Source organism: Rhododendron vialii, chromosome 3a (assembly GCF_030253575.1).
Source record: "Rhododendron vialii isolate Sample 1 chromosome 3a, ASM3025357v1".
In the NCBI taxonomy this organism is placed as follows: Eukaryota; Viridiplantae; Streptophyta; class Magnoliopsida; order Ericales; family Ericaceae; genus Rhododendron; species Rhododendron vialii.
Window position 1 is genome coordinate 19,366,374 of NC_080559.1, and position 20,429 is coordinate 19,386,802.

The following is a 20,429-nucleotide window of genomic DNA, read 5'->3' on the forward strand; positions in this document are numbered from 1 at the left end:
GGTTGAATAATTTCGATCCGGTTTTGATTTATAAAATTTTACAAACCGGAAAAATAATTTCGATCCGGTTTATGTGTTCTAAAAATCGGTTGAAACCGGACCGGTTATATATATGTATAATATATACATATATATATATATATATATATAAACATAGGGGAGGGATTGAATTATGGGTTTTTAGTTGATATTTTGTGGTGTATATTGGTCTAATAAATATATTTATTATACAAAAATTGTTTTTATGGGTTTTTTTTAATGTATTGGGCTCAAAATTGATCTTTTTTTGTTAGGCCCAAAAAAAGGGGTTGAATTATAGATTTTTGGTTGATATTTTATGGGTTGAATTGTAAAATTTTTGATGTGTTGGGCCCAAAATATGGCCCATGAATGAAAACCGGATAAACCGGACCGAAATCGGTTGAGCCGGTCGAAATCGGACCGATTTATTTCAACCGGTTTCGGTTTCTAAAAATCTCAAACCAGATAACCGGTTTCAACCGAAAAATACACCCAAACCGGTCGAAATCGGACCGGTATCACCCCTAGTCACAGCGCAGTCCTCCGAGGACAGGTTTGAACCAATTTGTATCATACGGGGGTCATCCTCGTCTTTTAAATTTATAGAAATTACTTCTTCTTTTAGAGCTGAGCATGCCTTTCGTCTTCCTTTTCGATAGGGGAACGCAACTCAGCCGGAATGTTCCCGTCGAAGTCTGTTCCTTCATTGTCGGGGTTGACACAGTTTATGTACAAGCTAGCAAAGTAGTCGAAAATAGGATCATGCATTTCATAAAACCCTATAGGGTTGCCAAGTACAGATGACTCGAACTCGAAATAAAAGCTATGACGTGGAGGGCCAAGAGGTACAAACTTCGACTCTGAGCTAGACCTAGACTTGACAGACTCTATGTTAGATGTATCATTAATGCATGTTAGACGTGGAGTAAAAATGCAGTTATTAATACTACCCTTTGCTTCCATGATGAGAGAGGTTGGATCCTAAAGAGTGTTTGGAGAGTCGGGCCCAAACATCAGTACTTCAGCCTCTTCACCCTTGCCTACCAAACCTACTTGGGAGAACAACATCTCCAAGCTCCCCTGATCAAAAGTCTTTAGCCAGTCAGCCTTCTCCTTGATCTCAGCCAGCTGCCTCTTGAATTCTTCCTTGGCAAGCTCTTCCTTATCCATTTCCTCCTCGCTGTCGGACTAGGTGTCAGCAGCAAAGATCTCAAAACCCGGTAGCCAAGTGCAAGTCTCCTGATCCCAAAATGGTTCGACCTGTCCCAAGTAAGTAGTGCCTCCTCCTTCGCGGACAAAGTAGCTGTCGGGATTACCATAAAGAGTTCGAGGTTTTCCCGCATCTTTCCTCTTTTTGGCAACTTTGGTAAGGGGAACGTATCCCAGACCAAAGCGGCCTTCGGTGAAAGGAAAGATAGGGAATTTGGCGATCCCTTGCTAGTTGATCCCGAGTCCGAAACCAGGCATGAACGACAACTTCCTCATCATTTCGAGAGCAGTAGAACTTATGATAAAATCGTCATCCACGGCAATGGCGAGGACCGAGCCGAATGTGTCAAAAGAGAAACCCCCAAAGTCTAAATCTTCCTCCCCATGAAGGATTTCCAAGATCGGTACCCCATCTTCGGTGGTGGATGGTGTGTGCGGACGGATCCCAGAGTCTCCGCAAATGGTCAAAGTCCCAGCGGGGAGTCCCAACATGACCTTCTGGTGCAAAGTTGAAGGCACTGTCATGATATCCGGCTTGTGAAGCCATGGCCTACCCAGCAACAGAATGAAAGTAGCAGGGATATCAAATTCCACATCCATCTCGAAACCCTCAGCGTCGAGCTTGAGCATTAGGATCCCTTCTACTACATAGCGCATGCTGTCATATGCCTTGACCGCCAAGTTAGACGGTGTAAGGTTCTTCTTGGTAAGTCAAAGACTGTAGGCAACCCTCATAGGACAGATGTTGATTACGGAACCATTGTTAATGAGCACAGTTGACACCCAATGTCCCCTACATTTAACGGTAATGAGCAATGGGCAATTATGAGCAGTCCGTTCAACAGGTAGATCCCTTTCGGTGAATGTAACAGAGTGCTTAGAGAGAAGCGGGAGTACGAAAGCGATCATAGCCTCAGGTGTGATATCGGTCGATACTTTAAGACGAACTAGAGCTGAGGACAACTTTTCACGATGCTCCTTTGACGAAGATATCAAACCCCAAATAGAGACGGCAGTAGGGATCCGTTCTAGTTGCTTCTGGATAACATCATCCTCCGGAACTCCACTAAGAACGATTGGAACATTCCTTTGAGCGATAAGAGCGGTGGACTTCTGAACAGGGGGATTAGACGAGCTTCCGGCCTGCAAATTGGGTGGCTGAAAGACTCGGCCGCTCCTTGTGACATTAGCGACATCCCACCAAAAAGATGCATCAACAAAATCCCATAGGTCGGTAGGTACATCCCCCAGTTTGCGCTTTCCCTTGTTGACTGACGCAATCGTTGCTGACAAATCTTGCTCTGAAGTTGGATCGCATTCCAAATCTTCCATCACCAAACCTTCCCAAAAAATAGGGTCTTGAGCAGCAACTTCCTCGAAAGGCGTTCCCGGGTTAGTGACGAACGGAACATCCCAAAATCCTCCATCCATAAGAGCAGTGTTGATGGTCCACACCTCGTTTCCCATGTCCAAATCTACAATTTTGTCCACATCCCAAAGATCAGCAGGTGGTGGAGTTTTACCAATGTCGACAATCTCATCCACATCCAATAAGTCATTGAGTGGTGCGTCAAGAGTAATGATAGAGCAATCATCGCTAGGAGCCACTTACGGACGCGATTCTTCCACTGAGACTACATTAAGGGTAGGATTGCACTCGGGAATGCATTCATGAATAGCGTTCGAAATCGAGTCTATGAGAGGAAGAAGAGCCCTAAGCTGGCGACTCTCACTGGAAATAAGTTCTCCCTCAACATAGAAGTTCAAGTACTGCTCGTCTATGTCGCTGTCGGAATCAACTCGACTCATGTTGAAATTGTGATTCCATGCTAGCTGCGCTGCATCGGGCTGTGGGTCCCAAAACGTACTCTTCGACTTCTTCCTTAGAAATGACTAGATTAGGCTGATAGAAGAGCATGAACAGAGATAAGCCATCCAAAGGATCTGCCTACGCTGCATTCCATTCCCCTTCCCAATGGTCCAGCCACTCTTGATCGACTTGTGGAGTTGCAAGGAAACCCAAGTCGTAACGCTCATTCCAATATGCGCAAAGTTCCTTCCACTCTTCTGCTTTGTCTTCCATATTCCAACCAACTACCAGCATGTTGACACCAAGTTCGGTCGAGATGGCTACAATCGGTTTAGGGTGGTTTTCTGGTATGATATGGTCAGTGGGGTTGAACATGGTGGAGTTAGGGATGATTATGGTGGAGCTGAGGGTTATCTGGTTAATTTGGGGGTTAGAATTGTGATTGGGTAAGGAATTAGAGATGACATTGAGTTTAGCAGGTGGAGTTGGAAGGGTGCCATTGTCCACCAAATCTTGTATCGCATGTCGAAGACTTATCGCAAGAGTCGGTGTGATGGCCGGGCATCTGATGGTAGGCACAGAAGACATTTGGGTTATGGTTGGGAGGTGGATTTTAAGGAAGTGGGGTTGGAGTCAAGGGCCTGAGGTGACCAGTCTTGACTAACTTCTCTAACACTGAGGAAAGCGGTGCCTCGAAGTTGGCAAAGTTTCGGGGTTGATTTTGGTTTTAGGGTTTGCACTTGGTTAACATCCGCAATGTGGTTGGAGCTTTGAGTAGTGGCATTGTTGCTAGCAGAAGTTGCATTGGTGTAGTTGTTACCGCTAAATAGAGCAGTATTATTGTTCCCGGTGTAAGCACGGGGCTTAGATTTTGGAGCTGAGGTAGAGGAGGAAGTGTCACTCCTTGGCAAAACTCCTGTTTGGAGAGCTTCCTCGATAGCCAGGCCGGAGTCGAAGAAAGTCTTGAAGTTTGCTCCCTGGACTAATACAAGGTTTTTGGCGAAGTCAGGTTGCAGATTACGAGAGATGATGCAGATCTGGTCTTTCTCACTCGGGCGATTGGTCATAACAGCTGCCTTGGCCCTCCATCTCCTGATGAGGACCGCAAAAGACTTTTGCGTGCATTTTGGTTGATTCCAACTCTCGAGTGGTCATTTTGAGTTGAGAGTTGTACCTATACTGGGCATTGAAAGCTGTGCCGACATCTTCCCATGTCCTTCTTTTGGAGACGTCAAGAGATAGGAACCATTGGAATGCTGGGCCAGAGAGTGTTTGTGGGAACAATTGAGCCATTGCATCTTCCTCAACCCCATGCAATTTCATCGCACCATGATAAGCCAAAAGGTGAGTCTTCGGATCACCAGTTCCGTCGAACTTCGCAAAGTCTGGCATCTTGAACCTTTTGGGCAGCCTAGCATTCGAAAATGGGCAAAGTCGGTCCATGTCCAAACTACGAGCACCAATCTTTTCGGAATTGGAGACTGTCTCTTCAAGCTTTGCCATCTTGGCAATTAATGTAGCCATGTCGGGGTTTGGGACAGGATTTTCGATTTGAGGAACCTCTTCGGCTGCAGGCTCGCGTTCACTCCTTTCATCGCCCCCTCCTCCTGCCGGGAGTCGTTCATTGATTAAGGCACGCAGAGTGGCCATGGAAGCATCGGCCTGGTTGGCCCTTAGTTGCATGATAGCCAGGTTGTGCTAGAGATCCGCCAAGACAGTAGCAAGGTCCGGAGGTGGGACATCAGCCATGACTAGAACTTCTGTTTTGACAAGCTTCGGTGATGTAGGTGGAGATGGAGTGGATGGAGAAGATTCGTGCGGAGTAGTTGGCGATGAATCCTCCCTTGACAAAGTACAGGCCAAAGCTTTCGTTGTGACTAACTGAGAAGCAAACCCCCAACCAAATCTTTAGACAGACCCAGCGGACATTTCCAAGTAGGTTTGGCTCTTGATTTTAGAAATTTCCCTAGCGGTGCGACAGCTAGACAGTAAAGTACACGAGCTCAGTGACTGCCTATAGCAATTTATTTGAAAGAATGGAAAATGCGTATGTCAACGTCGTCGGTGTCCTCCTAGACTCTACAACTAAAGAGAGTCTGTCTCGTGATATTCGAATGCTGCCAAAAATCCTCAGATATTGTTTTCGACAATGTATCCTTATTGGGGTCGACTATCACTAAGAGATGTTAAAACAGTCTAAGACTTTGGTTATTCCTTTCTCGAAGTTTCAATGCTGGAATGGAACAACTTGGTGTAAATGACATGATACCATAACCGAGGCGGCGTAAGCAGCATTGTGCCGGAGCCTGAGCGGTGTAAGTGATTAGCACTTTTAACCTTGGTGGTGTAAGTATCACGACATTCTCTCCGTTGTTCATAGTTTTCTGTTTGAAATCTCGATCGGACTTTAGTCAATGACTTAGAAAGTTTTAATTCTCCAAAGTCTCGTTGATCCAAGGACTTTGAAAATTGATAGCGTGCAACATCGAGATGCACGACTCGTCATCGGGCCAAGGTAGCACCCTAATAGGCATAAGACAGACTCGACAAGAGACAACCTAAAAGCCGCCCTAGCATGCTCCTACGCAAAACGGTATGAATGTATGTATATGGGGTTAGATGCAAGAAGTCCTACCCTGCGGGTTCCTGTCCTAGGTTGGAAGGTTCTATTGCTTTGTACACATGTAGAGACCAGTTTTGGTTTAAAAGGGTTCCTCTGACTAGAGCCACGATATACCTCCCGTTGCAAAGCGTATAGCAAGGCAACGGTCGAACGGTAGTATGACTCATCATCGTCCAAGATTGTTGGGCGTTCGAGGACCCCGGGCTCCAATAAATTGTGTCGGTTACCCAAAACACCTCAACGAGGCTTACCACCATCGATGCAAATGAAGAATGCCGAAGAATGATGGAATGAGACAGAAATGCAACGTTTTGAAAAATGCCTTTTTAAGCTTGGCTCACTTTTATTAATCGATACTTGGAGAAAACTACACAAGTGAACAATAGTAAAAGCCCCAGTTTGGATTGGTCGGATATGAGATCCTGTTACGTTACCATTCCGTTCTTCAACAACACGGAGCGTACTGTTTTGACAGACTTTTGAAAGATTGTTCATTTACGTATTAATTTCCAAATATCAATTAATGCAATGAGTCTTCAGCAGAGTTGCCACTGTGGGCACACACTCTAAAAATTTTATCTATGTATAAAATCCGGTGCGCCCTTTTTGGAAAAGCACGGCAAAACGCTACAATTCAGAGTCGTCACTCAGGTTTTAGCTGTGAAGCACCCAAGGAACCGAACTTGAAACGTTTGCTACATTGTTTGATTTTGAAAAGGCATAGACTGGTCCGTCATCACCTTCGATATCTGAGGTTCGGGAGCCAGGTTACGAGAGGGGAAAGATTTTATGGCACCCTTCTCACCCAATACGGAGATCGGTCTCTACTCGGGCATTTTGTAAAACATTTGCATTTTTCTCTCATTAATCATTTTTTTAGCCAATTAGGGCGGAAGAACAGTTAAAGGAAATTAAAACTGTAACAAGTTGCATTTATGCAGCGAAATGTGATGGATGATTTGCTTTATTGAAACAAGTAAAATAGATTGAGAACAAGCACCTGTGAATGTTTTAAACAAACTGGAACACACTGATCCGAAATGACGTACACAGGAGGAAACCTGCATGCACTAGTGATACCACTGCATGCAGAAATGACATGCGTACTCCACTCCAAGACTGGCGTGCGCCGGTAAGTCCAAACCCACAGCTTCTATTCTCAACCCTCTAGGCTCTAGAAAGGACCAGCACACACCTAGGATAAACCACGCAGTTTATATAACAGGATATATACAGATACAGACAGCGGGAATAGATTTAAGGAAATAAAATGAAAAGAACACCCCATAAATAATGTGGGGAAATAGATATAGGCCAAGGCCTAAATGCCATGCAAGGGCCTGCCACTGGGCTGGATATGACTGCCGTATGCCAATCATAAGGCCTCGTACGCCAGTTATACCTCTTTGTCCAGTGTTTGGCTTTGCATCTTTTAGGCTCTGAAACATGACCAGAAAGATCCCAAAGGCATTCCAAAGCAGATATAAACAAATATTGAATGCTACAACTACACAATTCTAAAATACAGAAAGCTGTAAATTGGTTTTTAGCATGCAATAAGGTGATGAAAATAGAAAGAGAACAGAAAATAGCTGATCAGTAATCCCCACGTCAGTGTTGCACATATAGTCATGACTGGCGTACGGCTTAGCCTTACTGGCGTGCGCCATTGATAGCCTTGCATGATCCTTGAAACATTGCCCGCTTTAGGGTCAGGACTGGTATTGATTACCAGCCTTGACCCTACCAGCCCCCGTCAGGGGTCAGAACAGATTACAGAATAAAAGGTGGTATACCTTCGGATTGAGTTTGATGGAGTGTTTGAGCTTTGAACTTGAGGTTTGATAGATGGATGGTGGGTATGTGGGTGCTGTGGTATATGATAGAGATGTTTGCTTACTCTTTCAAATAATGAGAGGAGGGTATGTGATTAACCTCTTGCATATAAATGCAAGGGAGGGTATATATAGGCAAGGAGGGCTGGTAAGAGGGTAGTAACCAGGCTGGTTTAGGGCTGGTTGGGTTAGGGAGATAAGTCTCCATGCATTAAATGCATGGGACTTGCATGAAAGGGTTTGTAGGAGAGGGGGGAACATCCCGGTACGCTCACAATCATCAGGAGACTGTTCAGCGTACTGGGTGGCCGCAAAAGTCTTGTGCACGTGGTTGAACAGTGACTTTTGACTGGCATACGCCAGCCCTATACCTGCGTGCACCAATGGCAACTAAGTCAACGGTCGATGACTGAAACGTGACAGCTTACCAGCGCAAGCCAGTAAAGTACCAGTGTATGCAAGTAGGGTTTTGCTGAGGCCATTCGGTTCTGGCTCGAAGGATTTGAAAGGGGGTTCGAAAGGGTTTGAATGAGATTTGGGACGCTCAAAGCCCAGACACTCCAACAATCTCAGGGTGTTCTTGACCTTAATCATCATCGGGGAATCAAAGACCGTAACTAAACTAATCTGGACAGTCTAGAATAGGGCATCTACACCTAGATGCCGCATTGCAATTAAGTTTTTTTTTTTTTTTTTGAGAGTCTAGACCCTAGGCCCCTAAGCAGCCACCTAGCCCCGTCGAGCGCCTAAACAAACTGCCTAGGGGAAAATCGTGGCGGCAACCCCGTCTAGGCGCCTTTTAGAATACTGAATAGGCCTCACTAGTGATTAATTGCCGACTAATTTCGATTTTTAGAACACTGGGAAATAGGGTGAAGAGGTTCAATAGGGAAATGGCATAATGATGAATAAGAGACTTTGAAGTGGTGGAAGGAAAGTATCTCTGATGTTAGACTCCTCACTTAAGATGAGAGCAGGAGATTTCAACTGCCAAAAGTGATTCTTAGCTCTTCTTGCTTTGGTCATTGAATGAAAAAACTTTGCGTTGAAATCCCACAAAGCTTTCCGATGTTGCTTGGCTCTTCGAGCCCACAAAAATTCTTCCCGGTGCAACAGAGATCTAACTCTTTGCAGTTTTCAAGATGAATGTTTGTTTGAAGCAGTGTTCCCTCAAACACTTTGCAGCTGAGCTTGAATGACTTTGACCTCGACTGAAATAGAAGTTTCCCTTTTGCTGGCCCAAAAAGACAAGACTTGGATCATGATCTTGTTATGTTAACAGCTCTAGACAAAGAAGAGTATAATTGATAGCTTACATGTGAACACGATAATTCCATTAATAACAACACCACCATAACATAACCCATCTAGTCCCCAATCATTGGGGGTATGGGCGGGGGATGATTGGAGACAGACCTAACCTTTGGCAATATATGCACAAAGTGGCTGCTTTCAAAATACCACTAAAACAGTGGTCCCCCTAAACCTCCAAGAACCGAGGAGCTACAAGGACGTTTTGTTGTAAAACCATGCCCCCAAATCAAAGCCAAATGGCATCAGAGAGAGAGAGGGCAGGCCTGGAGACCCAAATCAATTTATGTGCACATTACCATGCTTCCTTCATTGATAGTCCAGAGCATCGGTATGCACAATAAACACGATAATTCCATTGCTGCAGGAATTTGAAGCCACCAAGCTTCAAATTTTGTAGGACAAGGAAAAGAAGGTGAGGAAGAGGAAATGATAATGATAATTGATAGGAGACTAGGAGCATGATCAGATCTAGAGATTCCTAAGTTAGACATGAAACAGGAAATAACTCTAGCCAAGAGGCATTCAAGTCTCCTCTTCAAAGTGGTTATAAAGCTCCCACTCTAATTACCTGGTCTCTACCGAGAGCTGGGAACTTAAAGTTGAACACTGATGGATGTCGTTATAAGAGCAATGACAAAGCTGGATTCAGAGGTTTATTTCGGAACAATGAAAGAGTTTGGTTGCTGGGATACTATGGGAAGTTGGAGTGAGAGTTAAGCTTGGAAACGGAGCTTTGGGGAATTTATGGAGGACTAACTATCATGGTTGAGAAAGGATTAAGCAATGTCAACAGAGAATCAGACTCCCAAATGGCTGTTCAACTCATCACAGAAGGAGCCCCAGATCAACATCCGCATAAACCCTCGGTGGACTCTAAATTCCTCTTGTAGAGAACTGGAGCCATAATTCGCCACATCTATCACCAAGCTTACCAAAGTGCAGATCATCTACCAAGACTTAGAGCAAACAGTCGGAAGCTCTTGTAGTAACAACAGAAGATAACCCATTGTTTGTGCAGCCCTTTGTGCTAAGAGACGTGTTTGGGGTTGGTCACCTTAGGGTTTTAATTTTGTGTGTTTGTTGGTGCTTCATCTCTAGCTTTTGTGTTTCGTTTTGCTGCTGTTTGAACCTTTGATATTCCAGAGCAACAACAAAAAAAATACTATGCATGCAATTAGCAGAACTAATACTTATAGATAGACATGCATACAATAAGGGTACCACTATTGGTACCGACCATTTTTATCCCGAAATCGTACCGATTGGCTCATCGGGCCCACTCCGGACACCGGACAGTCGATCCGAGCAGTCCAAAAATTCTATAAAAAAAAATGAGGGGGTCGTACATTTATATACGAAAATGGGGTGTTTAGATCAAGCACCTTACACGCGTCAGATGTCGTTGATTCCCGCGTCGACCCCCTCGCTTTTTTTTTAAAGAATTTTTGGACGGCTCGGATCTGCCGTCTGGTGGCCGGAGTGGGCCCGACGAGCCGATCGGTATGATTTCGGGATAAAACCAATCGGTACCAATATCATTAGCGATGCAATAATTACCTCAAATAACTATAGAACGGGATGGGCGTTCATTATGCATTCACACAATACTTATAAAACAAAACAGTCAAACAAGTAGTGAAACTTGTACTTGCTAGAAACATATAATAAAAAATAGGTGAGCACATAATGGATTAGCCAATGTTAATGAATATTCAAACAATAACATTACTGGAAAACCAATGAATTATCAAAGACTTCATAAGAATAAAGATACTTCTGAGTCAAATTATGCAAAAACAGTAGAATGAGGCATATAATTTAAAATGTAGTGGGAAGGTTAAACATGTGATCTCAGGTTCTTGCAATTGCAAAATAAAAATGTTGTGTTTGGATCATCAAGCCCTCCGAGACAAGAAAAACACAATAACTTGGTAACTTTGTTGAAAGATACAAAGCCAGACACAAGTGTTTGCAATGGAACATAACAATACTTCCTCTAAAATTAGCCCGGGCTTATCACAGAGAAGGACACAAAATTCCACAATCTACTATATAAGAGATCTCACTGACCAACTTTGCAAATATCTTCGTATTCAACAGCCTGAAGCACCCTCCCATCGTATATTCCTTTCTCAATCTGGACCTTGGCACAAAACTTGTCTGTATTCCCTTCTAGCAAACGCACCTTTGATCCTCAGTAACCCCCATTAACTATCTTAACAAGCCCCTCAATTTGTGGAATCACTGTTTCAAGCTCTTCCTGATCAACCCGAAGAACATGCTTACTCTCAAGCATCTCAATCTCCCCAACATACTTATCCATCACCTTCAGAACAATGCCCTTTTGCTTATAATACCCCTTCTCGGCTAACTTCTTGCTCATGACCTTCACAATGATACCGTCACACAACCAGTAATCCTTCCTATTGGTCCGCTCCTTCGCCTTCTCTTGCTCTTTCATCAAATCATCCAATGCCGACCTACTCCCACCCCCACTTTTCACCGACTTTCCATTCTCTTTAACTTTCTCAATCTCTGGTTCTTCGAAAACCAACTTAGAACTCCCAACTTTCTCTTTGACAACGGGTTTACACGACGAACCCAAGCTAATCACAATCTTCTCACTATTCTCCGATTTCTCCAACGGCTTAAGCTCAGCCTCCAAAGGCTGACCCGCCGCTGCCCCATTCGGAACCATCTGTTCCGCCCTTTCAATTTGCTTCCTAATTTCCCTCTCCTGCTTCTCCTCATCAACTAAATCCGACCTAGCTCGCTTATTCTTCATCTTTTCCTTAAAAAGAGTCTCCGAATCCCTATCAATGTACGTAATAAACCACCCTTTGGGGGTCTCCTCCACCTTACACTTGCCCTCACTCCCCAAGTACTTAACAAACTCGGTCAGGGTCGCCCACTGGGTGGAATTCATGTGGACGTGGAGGCGGTCAGCGATGTACTCGTTGTAGACCATGGTGGCGGCGATGCGGCTGAAGCGGTGGCTACGCTTCATGTGATCAAGGAAGGAGGTCTCGAACTCCTCAGAGTAGCCGTCGACGATTCGGTTAGGATTTTGGCCGAAGACCTCCATCTGGCGCTGGTGGCCCTCACTCATGCAGTGGCACTTGAAGCCGTTCTCGTCGCGGCATTGTTTCTGGCACATCTGGCAGTACCAGCGGAGCTTTTGGAGACCTTTGGCCTTGATCCGGTTAGCGATAACTTTCTGAGTTAGGAATTCGTTCTTCCCCATGAGAATTTGAAACAGGAATTAGGGATTTCGAGTGCGTTATACACGAGAGTGATTGATTCAAGCAACTTGCTTGTCGATTAGCTGCAAAATGTTTCTAAGGTTGCCCTACCCAATTCTGCTGAAAACCCTGATTCAAGCGCGCAAATACGCGTGCTCAAGAGAGAGAGAGATTACTTGATCGAATCATGCAATCAGCCGAAGCGTCGAGGGACGGTTTTCTTCTTCTGTACTTGGCGAAATGAATCTGACTCTCTTTGAGATCGGAATATCCGGATTGGGGGCCCTTCTTCTTCTTCTTTTATTTTTATTTACATGAAATTACCCATTTGCCCTTCAAGTACAAAATGTGACTCAAGGGGAAAAGCTATTTTAGTAATTTTACATGAATAAATGACAAAAAAAAGAGTGTCGATGGATAAAAGAAAAGTGTTAAAATCACTTTCCTTTGTTTGTTTTTTATAAAAAATAAAAATAAAAAACATGTTTGGTGACCATAATAATTTTTGTTTATTTGTTTTGGGCTACCGAAGGTGTTTTCGAAATAAATGAAAACGCATTTTTTGTGTTTTTAGAATTTTGGTAAACTAGTGAAATTGATTATGTATTTTGTAACACAAACAAGTTTATGATCCCTATTTCAAAAAATATCGAAAACAAAAATAAAAAACTGAATAAAATTTTTTCCAAACAAAGCCAACATTTTGCATTTTTTAGTGTACTTTATAGTACTTCTGGTTTATGTTAAATCCTAAAGGTTGGTCTAGTGTCCAAGACTTGGCACTTTGAGATTGGCTTGTTTCAAGTTCAAACCTTTTGGCGCTATCAACTTTTTTGAAACTAGACCATACAGACTACTGAGTATTTCTTTGGCTTTAAATGGGGCTCCTAAAGTGGACAACAGAATTGGTTCCCGATAATTAATCAAGATGTGCGCAAGTTAGCCAAACACCTGGTTATCAAAAAAGAATTATTATAACCTCCACCCAAATGGTGTAGGATAATATGTAAAATGTACATTGATATTCGAAAAAATGTGTATTGATATTTGTAAAAGTGTTTTAATATATGTGAGAAATACATTGATATACGAACTTGTTTAGAATTATTGAGACATAGCAAGACCAAACCAAACCGAGCCTTACGTCCCAATCACTTGGGGTCGGCTACATGAATCCGTTTCCTCCGTTGGACTCTGTCAAGTGCCACTTATTCACACAGACTCATTATACTTATATCTTTGCGCACTACAGCATCTAATGTCAATTTAGGTCTACCCCTCCTCATAACATTGCTACTTAGAGCTATCTTATCCACTCTCTTAACTACTGCATCTTCTAGTCTACGATAGATATGCTCAAACCACCTTAGCCTATTTTTCCTCAACTTCTCCTCTATAGGTGCTACACCTACCATCTCACGAACTGTTTCATTTCTATTCTTGTCTCGTCTAGTCTTACCACACATCCACATCAACATCAACATTCTCATTTCTGCTACACTCATTTTGCTCACATATTTCTTAATAGGCCAACATTCTGTCCTATAAAGCATCGCTGATCTTATGGCAGTTCCATAGAATTTTTCCTTCAATTTTGTAGGTACCCTCTTATCACATAGTACACCAGTAGCGCTACTCCACTTGAGCCACCCCATTTGGATCCTATGGGTCACATCATCAGCAATCTCTCCATCTCTACTAATAATTGAGCCTAAATACCTAAAATGATCTCTCTTTGGTATCTCATGGTCTTGGATCATCACTCTTTCTTCATGTGCACCACTGGTACGACTAAATTTGCACACCATATACTCAGTTTTACTCCTACTTATCCAAAAACCCTTTAACTTTAATACTTCTCTCCAAATTTTTAGTTTCGTATTAACACCTCTAGCGGTTTCATCAACGAGGATAATGTCATCTGCAAACATCATACTCCATGGAATATCCTCTTGAAATTGTCTAGTCAATTCATCCATAACTAAGGCAAAGAGATATGGGCTCAGGGCTGACCCTTGATGCAATCCTACGGTGATAGAAAATTCACTTGTTTCCCTTACTGGTAATCTAATGGTAGTGACGACACCTTCATACATGTCTCTAATCACCTTGATATACCCTTTGGTCACTCCTTTTCTCTCTAAAACCCACCATATGATGTCCCTAGGCACCCTATCATAAGCCTTTTCTAAGTCTATGAAAATCATATGGAGATCCTTCTTCTTTGCTCTGTATTTTTCTACCAATCTCCTTAATAGGTAGATAGCTTCCATGGTTGATCTTCCTGGCATGAACCCAAACTGTTTCTCTGACACCGTAGTCACCATCTTCAAGCGATGCTCAATAACTCTTTCCCACAACTTCATCGTATGACTCATCAATTTAATACCTCTATAGTTGTTGCAACTTTGAATATCCCTTTTATTCTTATAGATAGGTACTAAGGTGTTCCTTCTCCATTCGTCGGGCATCTTCCTAGTCATAATAATCTTGTTGAACAACTTCGTCAACCAAGTCACCCCCAAGTCACCTAGACTTTTCCACACTTCAATAGGGATACCATCTGGTCCTAGGGCCTTACCCGGTTTCATCCTTTTCAAAGCTTTAACCACTTCGAACTTTTGTATTCTTCGATAAAACTCATATTCTATGTTCTCGCCAGGTACATACACTTTCTCCCCACCAAAGCCTCCTTCATGTATCTCGTTTAACAACTTATCGAAATACGACTTCCATCTATCCTTGATCACCTCGTCGTTCACCAACACCACCGAATCAATATCTTTTATACACTTAACTTGAGAAACGTCTCTAACTTTCCTTTCTCGTAGCTTAGCAAGTTTATAAATAATCTTTTATCCATCTTTACTATCGAGTCTAGCGTAGAAATTCTCATAGGCTTTTAACTTAGTATCCCTAACGGTTTTCTCAGCTTCCTTGCTAGCTTGCTTATAGCCCTGAAAATTTTTCACATTCCGGTCATTTTGCCACTTTTTAAAGCACTCCTTCTTTGCTTTTACCATGGTTTGAACCTCGTCATTCCACCACCATGTCTCCTTAAAAATTGGACATTTTCCCTTCGACTCGCCAAGAGCTTCTTTTGATATTCTTCTAATACCGTCAGCTATCGTATTCCACATATTGTCACTATCGCCTTCCACTCCCCACCGTACTTCTTGAAACATTCTTTCCTTGAATACCTCTAGTTTCTTCCCTCTTAGGCCCCACCATTTAGTTCGTAGGCATCTAGTTTCTTTTCTCCTTCTATTATTCCCCTTGAGACAAATATCTAACATCAAAAGTCTATGTTGTGCTACTAAACACTCTCCGGGAATAACCTTACAATCTTTACATGTCAAGAGGTCTGCCCCTCAAGCAAGAAAATAGTCGATTTGGCTTTTATTGGCTCCACTCTTAAAGGTAATTAAATGCTCATCTCGCTTCCTATAGAGAGTATTCCCAACTATAAGGTCAAAAGATACTGCGAAATCTAAAATCCTCCTACCACCTTCGTTAAGGTCACCAAATCGAAAGCCACCATGTACCTTCTCATACCCTTGCTTATCCACTCTCACATGACCATTGAAATCGCCTCCTATAAATAGCTTCTCCCCAAAAGGTATCCCTTGAACCACGTCATCCATTTGCTCCCAGAATTGCTTTTTAATAAGATCATCCAAGCCTACTTGGGGTGCATAAGCACTAATAATATTAACTATACTCTCTCCGATCACAAGCTTAACTAAAATAATCCGATCTCCTTTTCTCGTTACCGTAACTACTGAATCTTTCAGGTGTTTATCTACTACGATACCTACCTCATTTCTATGTCTATCCTTACCCGTATAGTAAAGCTTATAACCTGTGTCCTCTATCTCCCTAGCTTTCTCCCCTACCACTTAATCTCCTGAAGACAAGCTATATTAATCCTCCTCTTAAGCATGGTGTCAACTAGCTCCCTAGTCTTACCCGTTAATGTCCCTATATTCCAAGTTGCTAAACGAATCCTATAGTCCTGGGCTAGCTTCTTTACCCGCGCTCGTCCAAGCACGCGCGAGAACCCTTGCTCACTTATCACCACACCCAGGTGCCGATGTGGCGCTCCTTGCTCATTTTTCGAAGCACTCGAAGGCAGGCACAACGCGTCCCTTAAAGGGAACACCCTAGCATATCTCGTAATCATATTTGGATTCATGTCATAAAAATTGATGTATGTTACGCATTTTTTGTTAGTTGCGCAACGGGTGTACCTTGGAAGTATATATACCTTGGACGTATATATTACGAATTGTTCTTGAGGATGATACGCATAAATTTGGTATCTGGTACGCATAATTTTGGTGTGATGTGTATTTTATTTTTTTTGGCTCAACAGTTGTGCATTTTTATGGTATTAGTATATCACGTACATATTCTATACAAGCGAGCGAAATAATCAAAAATAAAAATAAAAATAAAATTCATGTAACTTGCAAATTACCTTGGATAAACTAAGAATGGAATGACCATAGCACAAACTGATAAACCCACTTCTGTTTTATGGTCCAAATACTGGAAAAACTTGCACTCCACAAGAAGCGTCAAGCTTGGAGATAATCATCAAACATGGCAAACAATCTCTTGAATAAAGTAAACAAACCCATAGCAAAAATTAAGAAATATGCTGGAATTTGCATTTGAAGCAAAATCGGTAATAAACCCAACAATGAACTATCTTGCTCGTAAACAAGTTTAGTACATAAAAAAAAAAAACTCGAGCGAAAGATTATAACATATTTGGACTACTTCAGCCTAGTAAAAGAAGCCCAGCACTTTTCCACCAACATTCTTTCTCCTTGCCTCTTCATGGTCCATGATCCCAGCAGACGTCGTCAGCACAATGAACCCAAACTGCACATAGCCAGCCAGTAACAGTCTAATCAGAGGTTTCCACATCATCAAGAAGATATACTATTAAGGCATCTCCAATAGCATAACCAATATTGAATAATCAAAACTTGGCACATCATCTTTTGTTTATCCATTTATGGAGTTGCCAAAATTAACAATGTGAAGTCTTAGTCCATAATCAAACATGTATTTTTTGGTTGATTTTGAAGCGCACTTTTTTGCGCCTTTCTCGGCTTGTCACTTTTTTGAGCCTTTACTGCACCTTGTTCAAGTCGCCTCGCCTGGGGTGCGCCTAGGCATGCCTTCGACAACTATGGATCAGAGGAGAGAGAGAGAGAGAGAGAGAGAGAGAGAGATGGAGAGTGGTCTCTATTAAATTTGGTTATCCAAAGAGAAAAGGTTGCTAATTTTGCTTATCCAAAGAGTAAAATTGGGTAGTTGGTTAAGGGGTTGCTAAGTTTGATTATACCATTGTGAGCAAGTATATTTTGGACCATGACAGTACAAAATTGTGAGGATTAATAGGTATTTAACAATTCGGGTGCTAACCTGTCTTGAAGGAAGCAACCTAGCAGTCCATCCCTCAATCTCTTTCACACCCACATCAAATCGAGGACTGATGACACCACATTTGTTTAGCCTCCCATTAAGTTCAACCACAATTTTCCCAGACCTGTGGTCATCGACGAACTCAAACTCTCCAATGTACCCTAAGAGCATAATTAAAAGGTTAGCAAATGCACTAAAAATGCAGAGTATAATGGGGAACAACAAAACAACAGCAAATAAAATAAATAAATTTCAAATACAAGTAATAGGAGCATACCATGCTTTTGCATCACAAGAAGAAACTTGATGATCACCTTTGATGAAGGCCTGATCATGACCTGGCGCTTTCCCCGCTTCTCAGCATTGTACATGCTCTTGAGAGCATCATTCAGAACACTAACTCTCACCATCTTTGCAAATAAGACTGCAGCCAAATCCAAGTGATCAATAAAACCGTACCATATCATCCGGCAAATCACATGTCGAAAAAAAGATCAGGAGAAGAAAGTATAGATGCTTGAAAACCTTGGTTGCAGTTAATCCAGTTTATCCCTGGGGACATTCTGGCCACTTCCTCAGTCCTCACAAATGTACGCAGTAAGAAAAAGTCAAATTTATTGAAAAGCCAACTTCTTGGGAAACAAACAGACCTCACCTATTAAGCACGGGTACTTCTAAAACCCTGGTGTACTCGTACCCGGAACGTACCGGGTACTGGAACTTTATATGGTACTACTAAATCCGTACCAGGTGCACTAAACACCAACCAAAACTTTTCTCTGACTTCTGTTGTACCCGAGAAGTACCCCACTATACTCAACTCAAAAATGAAACTAGGCTTGATAAGATTTTCTTTTTCTATGCTTAGCATGATTGTAAAATTACAATCTTGGTCTATATGTTCTTTTGGCATTAAATTGTTATTTGATGTTGGATTCCTCATTGCCCAAGTCAATTTAGCTATTTCTTTTATTTGAAGTGTAACTATTACGTGTAATACATTGCTCTAATTTTTAAAAATTCAGTTGTTATAGCCGTACCCCAACTGTACCCGTACCTTTCATTCTATCGACATATCTGTATCGTACAAATACGGGTGCCCGCATTCGTCCCCGCATACTTGCTTCTCAGGATCTCACATAGTTCTAAAGTGGCCCAACCCCATTTTTCAAATAATAATTAAGCTTATAGCTCATCAACAACTTAGAACCCTCCGAGTGTACATTACATTGACTATCTCATCTTGAAATCCCAGGAACTTTATCACAAATGTAGAGCCTGCAAACAATCTATTTCCATTCGACTAAGGTTCCGTTCCGGAAATCTTCTTAAAAAATAAGTACTTATTTTGCCACTTCTCATTCAAAAATAAGAAGGGTCATTCCACAAAATTCAAATAAAAAGTTCCTTTCACATTTTCAAACTCAAAAAATATGCAAATGAAAAAAAAAGTTCAATTTTTTTTGCACCGTATTAAAGATCTCATTATGAAATCTATCAAACAAGCTCCATAGTAGTATGAAAATTATTTGCGTAAACACATAATTTTTGAGTTTGAAGTTGCCTTATACAAAAAATAAGACTGTTGCTATGATAATGGGTGCCGGCGGAGGGAAATCGTACCGGCGGCCACGCCGGGCTGTATCCGGCCACCGGACGGCCGATCCAAGCCGTCCAAAAATTCTAAAAAAAAAAACGAGGGGGCTCGGGCGAGAATCAACGGCATCCGAGGCATGTAGGGTGCTTGATCCGAACACCCCTTTTCCGTGTATATATGATCAAGCACCTTACACGGATAAGGGGTGCTCGGATCAAGCACCCTACACACCTCGGATGCCGTTGATTCCCGCGTTGGCCCCCTCGTTTTTTTTTTTAGAATTTTTCGACGGCTCGGATCGGCCGTCCGGTGGCCAGAGACGGCCCGGCGCGGCTGCAGGTACGATTTCCCTCCCCGACCGGTACCTATATAAATCTTTCCAAAATAAGTAGCAGCCTTCTTATTTTCAGGAACAAGCCTTCTTATTACACAAAAAATAAGTTCTTATTTCGTTTATGGAACGGGCTCTAACACTTCCATCAAGATTTTCGGCCATCTCAAACCTATTATTGACACCGCAATGAAACAAACAAACTAGTAGAGTAATCAAATCAAGCATAAAACCTATCGCACTTATCATTACAAGAACAATCAAAACACTCTCAACAGTTCATGAACCGCTCAATAGCTCAACAATCGCCACATAAACAATGCAACTAACACTCCAGGTATACGCAGGTGTTTTAAGAAAATCAATGGTCAAAATGGCTAAGTATCATAAATCGAACTCTCAAATGAAAGAAGCATAGAAGACTGACATGTTCACTGAAACTCAAGCACGTAGGCATATGAAAGAATATACGCATTCATAGATACAATCTATCTTTCTCTATTTAGTATTTATATACGTAGAAAGCTCAAATAAAGAGCAAGGCATGATTAATTCTAACTACAAATCAACTAAAAGTTGGAGAAATGGAGTACGTGAGATCAAAGAAGATCAGATTCAACACCAAGAATCAAAACCCTAAAACGAGCCGAACAAAAATACAAAGAAAACCAAAGACTTCAACTGATTGGAAAGATGGGTTTACCACGGGGCTGAGAAGCGCCTCCGAAGCTGTGATGAGAGAGACGGGGGAAGAGAGAGAAAGGGCCCTAGGGTTTCTCGGTGGATTTAATAAGAGAGCTGGAAACCCTAGGTCTTGTACTGGAACTCGAAATTACCAAAACACCCATTAAAAGACTTTCGGTGGGCAGCGCAGAGTCGCTGACCACTTGGCCCAGTACTTCGGTTCGGTGGAAATGGGCCTAACGGGGACTGGGGGAGCTGCTGTCCCTTCAAGGGACAGCAGCGTGCTGTCCCGGCCAAGGGGGCCCCGGTCCGATCTTGCTTCAA

General features: G+C 42.4%; 1 protein-coding gene and 2 pseudogenes across 2 annotated transcripts; all 3 read right to left on the minus strand.

Annotated features, from left to right (window-relative positions):
• Positions 1-9,010: 9,010 nt before the first annotated feature.
• On the minus strand, positions 9,011-9,124 carry LOC131321455 (small nucleolar RNA snoR100; annotated as a pseudogene).
• A 1,478-nt stretch (positions 9,125-10,602) lies between these two features.
• On the minus strand, positions 10,603-12,282 carry LOC131319518 (KIN17-like protein; annotated as a pseudogene).
• A 4,423-nt stretch (positions 12,283-16,705) lies between these two features.
• On the minus strand, positions 16,706-20,274 carry LOC131321423 (small ribosomal subunit protein uS8z/uS8w-like). Of its 2 annotated transcripts, none has more exons than XM_058352435.1 (4): positions 20,125-20,274; positions 17,771-17,917; positions 17,494-17,654; positions 16,706-16,944 (listed from the first exon to the last, which is right to left on the minus strand). In XM_058352435.1, the coding sequence occupies exons 2-4, from the start codon at positions 17,901-17,903 to the stop codon at positions 16,846-16,848; spliced, it is 393 nt and encodes a 130-aa protein (XP_058208418.1). In that variant the 5' UTR covers positions 17,904-17,917; positions 20,125-20,274; the 3' UTR covers positions 16,706-16,845. The 2 variants fall into 2 exon arrangements, with proteins under 2 accessions (XP_058208418.1, XP_058208419.1); XM_058352436.1 differs by lacking the exon at positions 20,125-20,274 and adding an exon at positions 20,015-20,066.
• Between the last annotated feature and the right edge of the window lie 155 nt (positions 20,275-20,429).

Bases quoted from the DNA above. Each gene is read 5' to 3' on its own strand.
- LOC131321423 (XM_058352435.1), bottom strand. From the start codon at position 17,903: ATGGTGAGAGTTAGTGTTCTGAATGATGCTCTCAAGAGCATGTACAAT. The intron at 17,655-17,770 runs GTATGCTCCTAT...TTATGCTCTTAG, and splicing joins TCTTGTGATGCAAAAGCATG to GGTACATTGGAGAGTTTGAG. The intron at 16,945-17,493 runs GTTAGCACCCGA...GGCTATGTGCAG, and splicing joins GGTTGCTTCCTTCAAGACAG to TTTGGGTTCATTGTGCTGAC.